General features: G+C 48.7%; 1 protein-coding gene and 1 long non-coding RNA gene across 3 annotated transcripts in view; one reads left to right on the forward strand and one right to left on the reverse strand.

Moving 5' to 3' along the window:
• LOC309523108 overlaps positions 1-16,579 on the reverse strand; it is a 152,692-nt gene that overhangs the window by 7,730 nt on the left and 128,383 nt on the right. The window lies entirely within an intron of this gene.
• KLHL26 (kelch like family member 26) lies at positions 4,350-15,116 on the forward strand. 2 transcript variants are annotated; one of them, XM_082206408.1, is made up of 3 exons: positions 4,350-5,233; positions 7,047-7,229; positions 11,260-15,116. In XM_082206408.1, the coding sequence occupies exons 1-3, from the start codon at positions 5,118-5,120 to the stop codon at positions 12,839-12,841; spliced, it is 1,881 nt and encodes a 626-aa protein (XP_082062534.1). In that variant the 5' UTR covers positions 4,350-5,117; the 3' UTR covers positions 12,842-15,116. The 2 variants fall into 2 exon arrangements, 1 of the variants encoding a protein (XP_082062534.1); XR_014215169.1 differs by lacking the exon at positions 4,350-5,233 and having other exon boundaries at positions 11,260-13,380; positions 15,045-15,116.

The raw sequence follows: 16,579 nt of genomic DNA on the forward strand, positions 1-16,579 counted from the left end.
ATTATCCTTATCATTGTATCATTGTTACTGCTTCATTCCTATCATTATTACTTTATATTATTTATTATTTTATCACAATATATTTTTGTTGTGTTGTTGTTATTTACTGTGTCTAATTTGTGGCTGGGACAACCCAGTCAGATGGGGCAGCGTATAAATAAATTATTACTATTATTAATATTATTAGTACTACTACTTCTATTTTATTTTATTTTAGTATGTTACATTTATTGTCATTTTGACCATCGTGGTTGTATCGACCACAGAATAGTAGTAGTAGTAGTAGTAGGTGTTGTAATAATAATACAGTGGTACCTCTGGATGCGAACGGGATCCGTTCCGGAGCTCCGTTCGCATCCTGAAGCGAATGTAAGACGAGTCTGCACGTGAGCGGGCTGCGTTTTGCCGCTTCCATGCATGCGCGTGACGTCATTTTGACCGTCTGTGCATGTGCGAGCGGCGAAACCCGGAAGTAATGCACTCCGTTACTTCTGGGTCACTGCGAAGCGCAATCCGAAAATATTTAAGCTGAAGTGTATTCATCCCGAGGCATGACTGTAATAATAATAATAATAATAATAATAATAATACAGTATATAAACTCCCCCTTTCTAAAACACGGCCCATCAAACAGCATAGAGTTATATACCATATTTTTCGCCCTATAGGACGCACCGTCCCATAAGGTGCACCTAGTTTTTTTGGGGGGGGAATAAAGGGGAAAAAATTATTTCCCCCCCGGGCGCGGGGCTGGGGCGGGGGAGGCCCGAGCTTCCCCCGACCCCAGCCCCCAAACAGGCAGCTCTCTGCAAGCCGTGGAAGCCCAGCGCTGGCTCCCGCTGCTTGCGGAGAGGTCCGCAAAGCCTGGACACGCTGATCTCAGCGCGCGCAGGCTTCGGCATGCAGGCAACTCTCCGCAAGCAGCGGGAGCGCTCCTGCTGCTTGCAGAGAGGTCTGCGAAGCCTGGAGAGCGAGAGGGGTCGGTGTGCACCGACCCCTCTCGCTTTCCAGGCTTCAGTGAAAGCCTGCATTCACCCCATAGGATGCAGACACATTTCCCCTTCATTTTTGGAGGGGAGAAAGTGCGTCCTATAGAGCGAAAAATACGGTAATTGTAGAGTTGGAAGGGATCCCTAGGGTCATCTAGTCCAACCCCCTGCAATGCAGGAATCGTTTGCCCAGTGTGGGACTCGAACCCACAACCCTGAGATTCAAAGTCTCATGCTCTACCAACTGAGAGGTATACCCCCCACCACTCGACGATTCAGCTGAAGAGTTCTGACAGGTATTACAAGTAAGCTTGTTGTAGGTAAGTTCAACTGCTTTGTTAAATGGCTGTGTGTATTCTGCTAAAAAATGAGCAAGCTTTCCGGTTTCACAGAGCACTTCTTCAGGCTGGATGTTGGAGGTGGAGATAGTTGTCCTCCACCACGTTGCAAAAGCCCCAGTCTCCTGCTTGAGGGACAGAACACAGGAAATGGCCTTTTATATCCCAGATCAGATAATGAGTCGATCTCGCTCAGGGTATTGCCTGCTCTGTGTTGACCGGCAGCTGGACCGTTGACATCAGGCAGACACCTTCCCTGTATTCTTTCCGGCACCTGCTTAAAACATTTTATTGTAGGCTAGCCTATCTAGACAAGTAGATGATGATTTAGAGAGAGAACGCGCTACCATTTGTTTTAATCATTGTTTAAATATATTTAATACCTGCTTTTTTTAAAAAATTGACAGTGTTTAGTGTTTTCTTTTATATTGTTGTGAACTGCTTAGAGCTTCCTAGTTTTTTAAAACAAATGATCAAGTGGTATATAAGTTTTGTTTAGTAATAATAACAACAACAATAATAGTAATTTTTATTGCATCCTGCCCATATGGCTGGGTTGTCCAGCCACACTTCCAGCATATAAAAAAAACATAATAAAACATTATGCATTATAAGACTTCCTACTACAGGGATGCCTTCAGGTGTCTTCTAGGAGTCTGGTAGTTATTTATCTCCTTGACATCTGCTGGGAGGGTGTTCCACAGGATGGGTGACACTACTGAGAAGGCCCTCTGCCTGGTTCCCTGTAGCCTCACTCCTCACAGTGAAGGAACCACCAAAAGGCCCTCAGTGTCTGGGGTGGAGACGCTCCTTCAGGTATACAGGGCCGAGGCCGTTTAGGGCTTTAAAGGTCAGCACAAAACTGAGTTGTGCTCTGAAAAGTACTGGGAGCCAGTATAGATCCTTTAAGACTGGTGTTATATGGTCCCGGCGGCCACTCCCAGTCACCAGTCTGGCTGCTGCATTCTGGATTAGTTGTCGTTTCTGAGTTACCTTCCAAGGTAGCCCCACGGAGAGTGCATTGCAGTAGTCCAAGTGGGAGGATAGCTAGGGCATGTACCAGAGTAGATGGGTCTCATTCTGATCTGTGGAGCGAGGTATTTGCTCCTAAGCAAGAGTGAAAACTTGCAGCCTCCTAACTCAGGTCAGTTGTGCTTTAGCTCTTAAGAGATCCTGAGTGTCCTGCATTCTCGATTCAGTTTAGAACATATTGGTGGACATAAAAAAACCCACACGCCTGCCAAAGGGGAGACTCTGCGGGACTTAAGTTTTAGTCCACCACTGGCCTATAGGGCTTCAAATATCCTTTCCAGATGTAAGAATCTCCTCACTCCGTGCACTTGCTCAAGAGAGGTGTTGTGCTCTTGTTTTGTACGGCGGTGAAAGATTTGAATTGTTTCAGTAACCATGGATACCGCTAATTTATCTGAAGGAGGCTGACTGTATTATATGCATATATGCTTTTAAAAAAAATTCTAATTGCCATTTTAGAAGCGGAAAATGTGCCTTCTGTGCAGGCATGTAACTTGAGGCAGTAAGTGAGCAGCGTTTAGTAGAATAGCATTAGGTTTTAAGTATCCTTAATGCTTCCCTCCTTTATTTTCCGGTTTGTGTGCCTGGGATAAAGTTTTAAGACGACTCTTCTTCTTCTTCTTCTTCTTCTTCTTCTTCTTCTTCTTCTTCTGACTGACCCAGAAACTCCAGCGGGTGCAGAATGCCGCGGCGAGACTCCTTATGGGGTCTTCGCTGCGAGATCACATTCATCCGGTACTATACCAGCTGCACTGGCTCCCGGTGGAGTACAGGATCAGGTTTAAGGTGCTGGTTTTAACCTTTAAAGCCCTATACGGCCTAGGACCCTCGTACCTACGGGACCGCCTCTCCTGGTATGCCCCACAGAGAAACCTACGGTCTGCAAATAATAACATCCTCAAGGTCCCAGGCCTCAGAGAGGTTAGGCTGGCCTCAACTAGAGCCAGGGCCTTCTCGGCTGCGGCTCCAATCTGGTGGAATGCTCTGTCACAAGAGACTAGGGCCCTGCGGGACTTGACATCTTTCCGCAGGGCCTGCAAGACTGAGTTGTTCCACCAGGCCTTTGGTCAGGGCACAGCCTGACTCCCTCCTCTGGCAACCTGCACATAATTTTGCTTAATTGGTTGCCTTCAATTTGATTTAATTAATTTTTATAATGAAATATTTTTAGATTGTGTAACTATTTTACTGTTTGATTATTTGATTGTTGTTAGCCGCCCTGAGCCCGGCTTCGGCTGGGGAGGGCGGGATATAAATAAAATTTATTATTATTATTATTATTATTATTATTATTATTATTATTATTCAGCTGCTGCTGCTGCTGCTACTGCTGCTGTAGTACAAATCCAGAATGATGCATCTTGTGTTCATCAAAGCATTTGATGAAAAAAAGTTAAGGGTTGTGGGATAGGATTAGGATTATTTTCCACATACACACGAAATGTGCATTAAGCCAAGCCACAGTTCATTCTACCAAGCAGCTGGGAGAACTCAGTCAGTAGAGCTTGTGACTCTTAATCTTGGGGTCATGGGTTCAAGCACCACCTCTGGCAAAAGATTCCTGAGTTGCAGGGGGTTGGACTAGATGACCCTAGTGGTCCCTTCCAACTCTATGATTCTATAAACAATTTCCCTTAGCCTTCTTTCTGCTTCTGCACATCTCCAATCAAAAGGAGTCGGAAAGAATAGCTTGTTCACAAACGGCATCGTAGCTTTGTTGTATCTTAATGGGATCATTTCAGTGCTGATCTGTCTTATGAGTTTGTTCGTTGAATTTGTTCTGTTTAGGATTTTCTGTGCCTCCTTTCAGCCACAAAGGCTCCATGGGGGAAACACAAAACAGTAAGCAGTGCACAGTACAGTAAAATCAATAGGATGCGATTAATAACTGGGAGGGGAAAATGGACACATCACTACTGTAATACCATCCAACAGCAGCAGGGAGGAAAGAGGTTTTTTATTAAACAATTTTAGCAGAACAACTTATCAATCAAGAGTTAATTGAAATGGGGTGGGCCATTCCTCTGTAAGGGATGAAAGTTAAGATATAGTGAAAAGGGGGATCTGGTCCTTTTTTCTGTTTCTTCTTACTTTAGTTTCTTTCTTCTCTTTACTGTATTTCCTGTAGATTGGTTTGTTTCTTTTACTGTGTTTCTGAAAACTTAATTTAAAAGTCCCCCCCCCCCCAAAAAAAATTAACCGGGCATCAAATTTCATTTTGGGTGCTAGGAAGGGACATGGCATGGCAGTGTGTGTGTGTGAGAGAGAGAGAACTGAGTGTTCTGCTTATTTTTTTACTGCCCCCTGTCAATTACCTCCAGGAAATGTGGCCCTCCCCAGAAAAAAAGAGTTCCCCTTCACTGAATTAAAACAATCCAGAAAAGATGTTTACCATGTGCCTAAATCAGTGCTTCCCAAACTTACGCTTCTCAAGCTGCTTTGGACTACAACTTCCATCATCCCTAGCTAGCAGGGCCAGTGGTCAGGGATGATGGGAATTGTAGTTTTTTTAAAAAAAGCTGGAGACCCAAGTTTGGGAAACCCTGGGCACTAAATTCTCCAGAAAAGAGGAGGCCAAATGGACCTTCCAGGAGAGAAGGTTCTGGTAAGGATTACAAAAAAGCTAGCCGATGCAAGGGGTTGTGGATGTCCCAGCATATTCAGAAGTGAAGCGGGAGAGATATGGGAACCCTACTTCCTGCTTCCAAGCCCTAGTCCTGTGAGCTAGCCAGGGGCACCTCACCTGGACGCTGTCACAATGGCCACTTCAGCCCAGGTCAGGGGGCAGGGGGAATCCATCTGCCTCAGCTGGCAGCTGCAGTTTGCTTTCATGCTTCTCATGGCACCCAACGCTGTTGGTCCCAGACTGATCAGGTAGGTGCCAGTCTGAGAAGTTGTGGCTGAATTGTGAAAAAATTGTGCTCTTTGGTTGAAGCAGGCCAGGGAACCAAGCTTTACTTAGGAATCTATTGGGATACCTGCCCTATACCAGGCTCCTCCAGCTCAAGATCATCTCCACCGACTGGCAGTGGCAGTTCTAATAATAATAATAATAATAATAATAATAGTAATAATAGTAATAACAATTTATGTATACCCCGCCCACTCTGGGCAGCTCCCAACCGAATATTAAAAATACAGTACAGCGTTAAACGGGATGCGGGTGGCACTGTGGGTTAAACCACAGAGCCTAGGGCTTGCCAATCAGAAGGTCAGCGGTTCGAATCCCCACGACAGGGTGAGCTCCCGTTGCTCGGTCCCTGCTCCTGCCAACCTAGCAGTTCGAAAGCACGTCAAAGTGCAAGTAGATAAAGAGGTACCGCTCCGGCGGGAAGGTAAACGGCGTCTCCGTGCGCTGCTCTGGTTCGCCAGAAGCGGTTTAGTCATGCTGGCCACATGACCTGAAAGCTGTACGCTGGCTCCCTTGGCCTATAGAGCGAGATGAGCGCTGCAACCCCAGAGTCAGTCACAACTGGACCTAATGGTCAGGGGTCCCTTTACCTTTACCTTACAGCGTTAAACATTAAAAATTTCCTTAAACAGGGCTGCCTTCAAATGTCTTTTAAAAGTAAGATAGCTGCTTATTGCCTTGACATCTGATGGGAGGGTGTTTCACAGGGCAGGCGCCACTACTTCTCCAGGGTTTCAGGCAGAAGTTTTTGCCAGCTGTGCCTGGAGACACCAGCAAGTGAACCAGCGACTCTCTGAGTGCAAGGCAGATGTTCAGAATAGACCACTGTGTTCTGCCTTGGTCAGACCACACCTGGAGTCCTGGGCACTACAATTTAGGAATGATGTCGACAAGCTGGAAGTTGTGCAGAGGAGATGACCAAGGGTCTGGAAATCAAGCCTTGTAAGGAATGGTTGAAGGGGCCGGGTATGTTTAGCATGGAAAAGAGGAGACTTAAGAGGAGATAGAATAGCCATCTTCAACTACAGTGGTGCCCCGCAAGACGAATGCCTCGCAAGACGAAAAACTCGCTAGACGAAAGGGTTTTTCGGTTTTGCGTTGCTTCGCTAGACGAATTTCCCTATGGGCTTGCTTCGCAAGACGAAAACGTCTTGCACTTTTTTCTTAAAGCCGCTTGAAGAGGCGCAGTTGCGACAGACCGTGCTTTGCAAGACGAAAAACATCGCAAGACGAAAAGACTCGCGGAACGAATTATTTTCGTCTTGCGAGGCACCACTGTACCTCAAGGGCTGTCAGATGGAAGATGGAGCAAGCTTGTTTTCTCCTGCTCCGGAGGGTAGGACCTGAACCCATGGCATCCAAGTTACAAGAAAGGAGATTTTGAGTAAGCATCAGAAAAAAATTTCCTGACAGTGAGAGTTGTTTGACACTGGAACGGTCTCCCTGGGTTGCTTGTGGACTTTCTTGGAGGTTTTTAAGTAGAGGTTGGATGGCCATCTGTCCTGGATGCTTTAGCTGAGATTCCTGCATTGCAGGGGGTTGGACTGGATGACCCTTGGGGCTCTCTTCCAACTCTACACTTCCAGGAGGGCATCATAGACCTTGTGGGAGAGGATGCTGGGCGCGATGGGCCTCCTCTGGCCTGATACAGGCGTGCTGCCAAGCTCTGCCCGCCTTCCTGCGGCCCTGATTGTGTCAGTTATACAGGCCAGCCGTTTGAAAGCCTCTCTCTCTCTGTTTCCTCTTTCCCCCCATATCACCCCCTCGCCCTCGCAGCATGGCAGACAAGAGCAGCACTTTGAAATGCACTTTCTCCGCCCCGGGCCACAGCGCGACCCTCCTGCACGGCTTGGCCTCCCTCCGGGCTCAGGCCCAGCTGCTGGATGTCATCCTCACCATCAACAACGAGGTCTTCCAGGTCCACAAAGTTGTCCTGGCTGCCTGCAGTGACTACTTCAGGTGAGAGACCCGGAGTAGTACCCCCTCACCTCTGCTCCAGCGTTAGGAGCTCAGATAGTAAAGGTAAAGGGACCCCTGACCATTAGGTCCAGTCGTGGCCGACTCTGGGGTTGCGGCGCTCGTCTCTCTTTATTGGCTGAGGGAGCGTACAGCTTCCAGGTCTTGTGGCCATTTACCTTCCTGCCGGAGTGGTACCTATTTATCTACTTGCACTTTGACATGCTTTCGAACTGCAAGGTTGGCAGGAGCAGGGACCGAGCAACGGGAGCTCACCCCATTGCGGGGATTCGAACGCCAACCTTCTAATTGGGAAGCGCTAGGCTCAGTGGTTTAACCCACAGCGCCACCCACGTCCCTGGAGCTCAGATATGGTACCTTAAACCTAGCTTACGGTTGCCACAACGGAATGTCTCTTTCTTTTTATAACAATTTTATTGAAAGCATTTTTAAAAACATATTAAACAATAACACTGAAACTCATTTATAAGAAAATACAGAACACTATTGTACAGAAAAGAGAAAGAGGAAAAAAGAATAGACTTGAAGAATAACTGAAAAGACCCTTTATCACATTTATATTGTGCATATCTTATCATTTACCCACACTTCGAAAGGCAGGCTCCCCCAGCTCTCACCTGGGTGCCTAACTCCTCTCCCAGTCTCCCACCCTGACTGAGATCCTTTAAAAAAACACACAAAACAATTTTATTGAAAGTTTTTAAACATGTTAAACCACAGAGCCTAGGACTTGCCGATCAGAAGGTTGGCGGTTCGAATCCCCGCAATGGGGTGAGCTCCCATTATTCGGTCCCTGCTCCTGCCAACCTAGCAGTTTGAAAGCACGCCAGTGCAAATAGATAAATAGGTACCGCTCCGGCGGGAAGGTAAACGGTGTTTCTGTGCGCTGCTCTGGTTTGCCAGAAGCGGCTTGGTCATGCTGGTCACATGACTGCAGCATGTGCTGTACGCCGGCTCCCTTGGCCAATAAAGCGAGATGAGCGCCGCAACCCTAGAGTCGGTCACGACCTAATGGTCAGGGGTCCCTTTATCTTCCCTTTAAGAGCAGGCAAAATAAAGTGCTCCACAGAACACATCTTCACAGAGGTGTGGCGATAGACATGAGTTTAAAAAGGGGGCTTATAGAGTTTCGTGGAAGAGGAGCAAAGAGGCACCTGTGGCTCATTAGCTGTGATGTTTAGGAGCGTTACCAGGAACATTTTGGCCCAGCCTCTGCGGAGGTCTTCTGGCATTGTGTAAACTTCCTGGAGGCACCTGATTGCTGCAGTGGCAGGCCGTGGGTTCCATAGGGTTGTGCGGCTGCCACAGTGGGAACTGTAGTTTAGAGGACACCATGCTGGGGAAGGCTGAATCCGACGGGCCTCTGCTCTGATCTAGCAGGGCGCCGTCAGACCATATATCACCGGTCCTAAAGGATCTACACTGGCTTCCAGCATGTTCCCAAGCACAATTCAAAGTGTTGGTGCTGACCTTCCAAGCCCTGAAGGAGTGTCTGCACCCCCATTGCCCAGCCCAGAGACTGAGGTCCATCTCAGAGGGCCTGCCTTTTGGCGGCTCCCTCACTGTGACAAGTGAAGTTACAAAGAACCAAGGAGAGGGCCTTCTCGTTGGTGGCACCCTCCCCGTGGAACGCCCTCCCATCAGATTGTCAAGGAAATAAAGAACTATCTTGACTTTTAGAAGGCACCTGAAGGGAAGTTTTTAATGTTTGCTGTTTTATTGTGTTTTCAGTATTTTGCTGGGAGCATCTCAGAGTGGTGGGGCAACACATCATATTATTATTATTATTATTATTATTATTATTATTATTATTATTATTATTCCTTCAGCTGTGCTCCTGCTTCTGAGCCTGGCGACTCACCCCTCCCCACCCGCACAGTGGCTTGCTTTGCATTCCCCCTTCAGGCTTGATATCTGGGAGGCTTGGGAAAACTACTACCACCACCATTGGGGCAGAGGATCTAGGCTCAAAGCCTTTGCCACGTCCCTGCTGGGTGTGTGTGTGTTGTTCTGAGCATATAGAAGTGGCGAGTAAGAGCCCCAATACCAATCTCCCACACTGGCCACTCGGTGCTTGGAACTGACCACCATTTCTCCGCCTTCTTGCAGCTGCTGGTGTTAACACCCTCCTTGCTTTTTTGGCTACCTTCCGAGATTTGTGTGTGGGTTATTATTATTATTATTAACTTTATTGGCGTTAGTTTCCCTAGTAACATCAAACCCCAGAGGTTTATTGCTCTTCCTAACAGGCGAGTGATTATCGGAGGCAGATGCTAATGGCTCTTGTCCGACTGAATTTGTGCTCTTAGGGTGCTGGGTCATAAGTGCATCAAGAGCTTCTTTGATAACTTGGGTATGTAGAGGATCTAGTAGCATCTTCCTCCGTTTCTGTCCCCCCGCCTTGCCCCAATTCAGGTTCAGATCAAGGGGGCAAGGGAGAGGCGCCTCTGAAAAGCTTTTCGCCTCTTCTTTCTTTAATCTGGATTTCAGGGCTACGAAGTGTCATCTTCTAACAACACCAGGATTATTTGACCGTGCCTCTCTGGATGTTTAGCTTGCTGTTGTTGATAAAAAGCCTTCCTCCCGCTCCACAACAGCTTAAGATATGTTGGCATCATAATGCATAAAGCTTCCATTTGTTGCCCCGATGAACAATAACCATTTAGTGGCTTAGCCGGTCACTGAGCTGTGGGGAGGGAACTCAGCGCTTCGATTTTCCAGAGTAAAATTGACCTACATCTGGGCTGGGCTTAGACAAACGAGCGACAGAATCTCTTCTTCCCACAGACCCCTGTTGTTAGTCAGCTCCCTTTTCATTTACCTGTCTGCCCAGCCCTTTCCTGTCTCGTAGCATCTCAAGAGGATGCTTGGACAGTTCGCTGACATTTCACCTAAATATGCCAACAATTTCAGGGCTCCAGAAAAGCCGAATGCTGGTCAGAATAGAAAGTGGAGAAAAGCCACCAGAGAAGGGTCAGGGCAGATTTCTCTAGGGTGGGAGTTCCCTTAGCCCTGGGGCAGCTGCAAAGATTCTTAAATTTTATTTTTTGTTATTGTTTATTAAATTTATTGGCCACTTTCTTTACCAAGGTAACTTAAAACACATAAACGTACAGCGCAAAAGAAAACACAAAAGGTAGGGGTGAACCATCCCAAAGAGGCTACGGATAATTAAAAGTCAAAGGAAGGCCTGGTAGAAATGGAATACTTTTGCCTGGTGCCTAAATAATATGCAACAATTGGAAAATATTTTGCAGAATATTTAAAAACTCAGTGTAAAGATGTTAAAACTCAAATAGGTTGTGAGTAAGAATAGCAGTGGGGGTAAACTTTTTGTTTTTTCTTGTGAGATAGGGTGAACGTATAGAGTAACTATAATATGCCACATAAATTCAAATTTTGAGGGAACCAGGGAGGGTGGGAGCGGAAGTCATAGCTGGAAGGATTGATTGGTAAATTTAAAATGTTACTGAATTGCTTATTTGTTAAATACTACTACTACTACTATGGGATGCGGGTGGCGCTGTGGATTAAACCACAGAGCCTAGGACTTGCCGATCAGAAGGTCGGTGGTTCGAATCCCCACGACGGGGTGAGTTCCCGTTGCTCGGTCCCTGCTCCTGCCCACCTAGCAGTTCGAAAGCACGTCAAAGTGCAAGTAGATCAATAGGTACTGCTCCGGCGGGAAGATAAGATAAGAAGGTTCTGGTTCGCCAGAAGTGGCTTAGTCATGCTTGCCACATGACCCGGAAGCTGTACACCGTCTCCCTCGGCCAGTAAAGCAAGATGAACGCCGCAACCCCAGAGTCGTCTGCGACTCGACCTAATGGTCAGGGGTCCCTTTACCCTTTACTACTACTACTACAGTTGGCCGATGGGTTAAAAGGATAACTTTAACTTGGTGGAAACGGGAGTCACTCAGCAGCCTTTGGGGAAGCTGCCTGTGTTGACAAGCTAGGAATGGTGAATCTGAACACTCTCCTCTCTCTCTCTCGGGCTCTTTGACATCTAGGGCCATGTTCACTGGCGGAATGCGGGAAGCCAACCAGGACGTGATTGAGCTGAAAGGCGTCTCTGCGAAGGGCTTGAAGCACATCATCGAGTTCGCCTACAGCGCCGAAGTGACACTGGACCTGGACTGCATCCAGGATGTCCTCGGGGCGGCCGTCTTCCTGCAGATGGTGCCGGTGGTGGAGCTGTGCGAGGAGTTCCTCAAGTCTGCCATGAGCGTCGAGACCTGCCTCAACATCGGGCAGATGGCCACCACCTTCAGCCTTGCTTCCTTGAAGGAGTCGGTGGACGCCTTCACCTTCCGCCACTTCCTCCAGATTTCCGAGGAGGAGGACTTCCTCCACCTTCCCCTGGAGCGCCTGGTCTTCTTCCTCCAGAGCAACAAGCTCAAGAGCTGTAGCGAGATCGACCTCTTCCGGGCCGCCATCCGCTGGCTGCAGTACGACCCAGCGCGCCGCAGCAACGCCAGCCAGGTCCTCTGCCACATCCGCTTCCCGCTTATGAAATCCTCCGAGCTGGTGGACCACGTCCAGACTTTGGACATCATGGTGGAAGACGTCTTGTGCCGGCAGTACCTCCTGGAGGCTTTCAACTACCAGATCCTGCCCTTCCGGCAGCACGAGATGCAGTCTCCCCGCACCGCCATCCGCTCGGACGTGATCTCCCTCATCACTTTTGGCGGCACGCCCTACACGGACAACGACCGCACCGTGAGCAGCAAGGTCTACTACCTGCCGGACGGCAGCGCCCGGCAGTTTAAGGAGCTGACAGAGATGGAGGTGGGCAGCAGCCACACCTGCGTGGCGCTGCTGGACAACTTTGTCTATGTGGTTGGCGGGCAGCACCTGCAGTACCGCAGCGGCGAGGGGGCGGTCGACGCCTGCTACCGCTACGACCCGCACCTGAACCAGTGGCTGCGCATCCAGGCCATGCAAGAGAGCCGGATCCAGTTCCAGCTGAACGTCCTGCATGGCATGGTCTACGCCACGGGGGGCAGGAACCGCTCCGGCAGCTTGGCCTCGGTGGAGAGGTACTGCCCGCGGACCAACGAGTGGAGCTACGTGTGCTCGCTCAAGCGCAGGACGTGGGGGCACGCCGGGGCCGCGGTGGGGGGCAGGCTGTACATATCGGGCGGCTACGGGATCTCAGTCGAGGACAAGAAGGCCCTGCACTGCTACGACCCCGCCATGGACCAGTGGGAGTTCAAGGCGCCCATGAACGAGCCACGAGTTCTGCACGCGATGGTCAGCGCCAACAGCAGGATCTACTCGCTCGGGGGCCGCATGGACCATGTCGATCGCTGCTTTGATGTCCTGGCGGTGGAGTACTACGTCCCCGAAGCCAACCAGTGGACGACGGTCAGCCCCATGCGGGCGGGGCAGTCCGAGGCAGGCTGCTGCCTGCTGGAGAAGAAGATCTACATCGTCGGGGGGTACAACTGGCACCTGAACAACGTGACCAGCATCATACAGGTGTACAACACGGAGACGGATGAGTGGGAGAGGGACTTGCACTTCCCAGAGTCTTTCGCTGGCATTGCCTGCGTGCCGGTCATCCTGCCACAGACCACAGCTCGGAGGTGACCACCCTGAGACTTCAGCCCAGTCTCCCAAGGCATCACATGCCATCAAAGATGTACATTCTGGCCTGCCCCGTTTTGGAAAATAAAATGTTTTGTGTCCACGGCAGGCGAGCAAGGTCTTCCACCTTACCCTCTTGTCCTCCGTAACTTTTCGACAACTTGTGTTCCGTCCCTGCTGGGTTGGAGGAGGTCCTAAGGAACTGAGCTTTGATTGTGGTGGGGTTTGTATGAGAAGGGATGGGTGGTGCTCCCCATTAACTCCTCCCCCCCTTCTTGCAGGTATTTTTTTATTTTAAAAAGAAGCTCCTTTCTCCTCCCCTCCACCCCCCAAAATTATGAACTGCAGAGTTTTTACTGCACCCCAAAGCATTGGGGCATGTGAGTTCGTTTGGTCTGGACAGTTTAAAAGAAAAGAAAAAAAACTAAGGACATCCTGAACTTCCGAAAAAGCAATAAAGGAGGATGAGGCAGCTGGCTGGAGTGGGCTGGGGTGGAGGAACTCACAGAGGAGATGAAAAATGTGTGATCTCATCCTAGCAGGTGTGCCTGTTCACTCCCCCCCCCCCCCAAAGCACATTTTAAACACAAGTACATCACACAACAGTTTGGGTAGTCTTCTTTCTCTCTCTCAAAAACCGTAGAAGGAGTTCCCAAACCGCGTTCTGTGGACCACTGGCGGCCCACAAGCTTCGTCCCGGTGGTCCGCTGCGTGTCCCTGAAGGACCTGCGAGAGAAGCTGCTGCTCTGTCGCCATAAGTGGCCTGAGAGGAGTGGAGAGGATTAGCAGCAAAATGGAACAGGAAGCTAGAATTGGGATATTCAAAACAACATGTAAGGAATAAAGCAATTCAAATGCAATTAGCAGTTGTGCAGCGCCTAGCACAGCGCGCTAATGGGCAGAAAAAGAAATTGAGCTTAAGGTTGGTGCTGCCACCCTGCTTCCCCATGTTGTTCTCGCAAGACAGCAATGCTCCCCCAGATTTCTTGGGGCTGCCTTTCCCAAGTCTGCTGGCTGCCCACCCCCTGCCGCAATACACCGTAACTCTGTTGCTGCAGGAGTAACTGGTCTGGGCCAGAGATGGGCCAAGGAAGTGCTTTCTGGGTTGGACTGATTCCAAATAAGTGTTGTAGATTATTGTTTTTATCATTATTTATTAAATTTGTATGCTGCCTTCTGCTCAAAGATCTCTGGGGCAGTTCACAATGTAAAATTACAATATAAACAACACAAAACACATAATAAAAATGACAACAACATTCTAATAATCCCCCCTCCCACAACACATTTAAAAGGGAGGGCATTGTCAATCAGCCAAAGGCCTGGTTTAAGAGGAACAATTTTGCCTGGTGCTTAAAGGTGTATAATGAAGGTACCAAGTGAGCCTTCCACAAACGGAGCCACTGTAGACAAGACCCCGTTCTGCCAGGTCTCACATCACCACACACTGCCCCTGGGCAACTGCCAGCCCCTGACAGTCCACCCTGCACCCTCGGGCGACCTCCCCTTTAATTTTTAAACTGGCCTTGAACCTGCCATTTTTAATTTCCCACAATGCCTATAGTGCACTGCTGCCCTGCGGTATCACGGGAACATTTGCGCCTGGTGGCAAGCTTGCTGCTCAAAAGACAGGAAACATTTTTCTGCTTTGCACATGGATTGTAGAAACACAGAATTGCAGAGTTGGACGGGGTCCTGTGGGTCATCCAGTCCAACCCCCTGCGATGCAGAAAAGCATCCCTGGCAGGTGGTCCCTGGTTCAATCCCAGTGGCAACTCCAGGTAGGGCTGGGGAAAACTCCTTGCCTCAAACCGTCAGAGTAGACAATACCAACCTAAATGGACCAAGCGTCCTACTCTGTATACTTAATTTCCTATGTTTCTAGAGGGGTCCTGCTGCGTAGTGGAGCTGGCCAGAGGTTGCCATGCCTTATCCCCCATGATTATATTCCACGGAGTGGAGTTAGCACAGCTCCTCCTCTGTAGTTGCTCCCTGAGCTATAGTAGCCCCTGTGCCTGTAGTGTTGCTGCTGGCTGCAGCTGAGACCCTCTTAATGTATTTTAACTGCACAGGCCTGAGCCACGGCTTATAGGATGGAACAAGCTACAAACCCACAAAACAAAGTGAGCTGTTTGGAACAGGCGAGAATGCATCCCTGGCCTTTCATGCCTTTTGCTAGCCAGCTTTTTCGCTTCTGTCTTAACAGATCGTGGACTCTTGGAGAACTTCCCACCCCTCCCTGCCAAGATGCGAAATTAAAGCAGGCTTTTCTAAGCACGTTTTGATGCACTTAAAAATGTTCGAGCGGCAGGCTCGCCTCCCCTCCTCCCTCTCACAGGAAAGTAAAGTAAGGGGGAGGGGAGATGCAGAAATTTACTTCTATGATATGCAGCATTTTTTTCAGAGGATGTGTTCTGCATGTGTCGGTGGTCCAGAACTTTGAAGTGGGATGAGATTTCTAACCAAAAGATTTGTTTTTGTGTGTGGTTCCCCCTTTAACTTGAGAGTTTTAAAACGCACCATTTTTTTTTTTTACTCCAATGAGATTTATTATTACTGTTCATTTCATTTCCATACCGGTTTATATTTCAAAGAAATAATCTCGAAATGGTTTGCAACACATGAAAACATCAAATGAAACAATCCAGAATAAAACAAATTCAAGCTTCAAGGGAAATCTTTCAGATCCCACGCAGTCATGAAGCTCACTGGGCAACCCTGGAGTCAGTCCCAGTCTCTTAGCCCACCTCACAGGGTCGTTGTATGGATTAATGGGAGCGGGTGGGAGTTAAATGCAAAATAAATCAGCTCTTCTGCTGACCTGCTTAAGGAAGCTGGAGGGGCCAGTCAGAGGGAGATGTCAGTTGCCAGTCTGGCACCCAGATATCTCCACATGGTTGCTATGGGTAAAAGTCACCCCACTTCAAAGCTCTGGGGAATATCAAACACTGGACCCAACCAGCACAGGCTGGAGCTAACGGTAGTTAAAATTTCAACCTGTGGACACCAGTTTGAGGAAGCCTGCACAAAAGAGAGGTAAGTTACTGCAGGGAAATTGCAGCACTTAACAACAGTGTGTCAAAAGGAACATAAATTGCAGGTGTAAGGTACTTCTCATGTAGCTTTGCGACTGCCTCAATTCTGCTTTCCTGGGTAACTTTCCCTGGATTTGGGGAACGGGATGGGAGGATAAGATCTAAGTCAGTTTAGGTTGGCCAGGAGGGGTGTGCTTGTTCTCTCTCACACAGCGTGCCTGCGCCCGTGGAGAGCGGCCTCATTTGTGGGTCTACAGCCACTTTGCCTCCTTTCGAACTGCAACCTCCATGCTGCAAGAACTCGCTGGTATTTATTTTCAATAAAAGTGAGTTTTGATACTGCTCTGCCAGAGTTTCGTTCTTGGTGGTGGTGGTGTCCAGCACCGCTCTCCTTAAGTTCTCAGTGCGGAAGGGCTACAAAAGTGTGCTTTGTGCTTCTGTCAGATTTGCTGCACTGAAAATGCCTGCCTTGCCTCCTCCGTGCCATTTGGGCCGAGGGCTGACTCCTAGTGAAAAACAAAACTACATATGGTCCCGTCCCCCCCATTGTGGAGACTGGCCAAAACATGACAAAACACGAAGAGAGGGAAGGTTTCTAGAAATAAAAACATGGGGTTGTCTCCAAAATTAGTCATGCTTGGAGTTTACACATTTAAAAGAGAATTGGCATGGCTAACTGAAGCCCATGGATCTGACCCACTTACCA

Source organism: Podarcis vaucheri (assembly GCF_965113315.1).
Source record: "Podarcis vaucheri genome assembly, chromosome: 18".
Classification (NCBI taxonomy): domain Eukaryota; kingdom Metazoa; phylum Chordata; class Lepidosauria; order Squamata; family Lacertidae; genus Podarcis; species Podarcis vaucheri.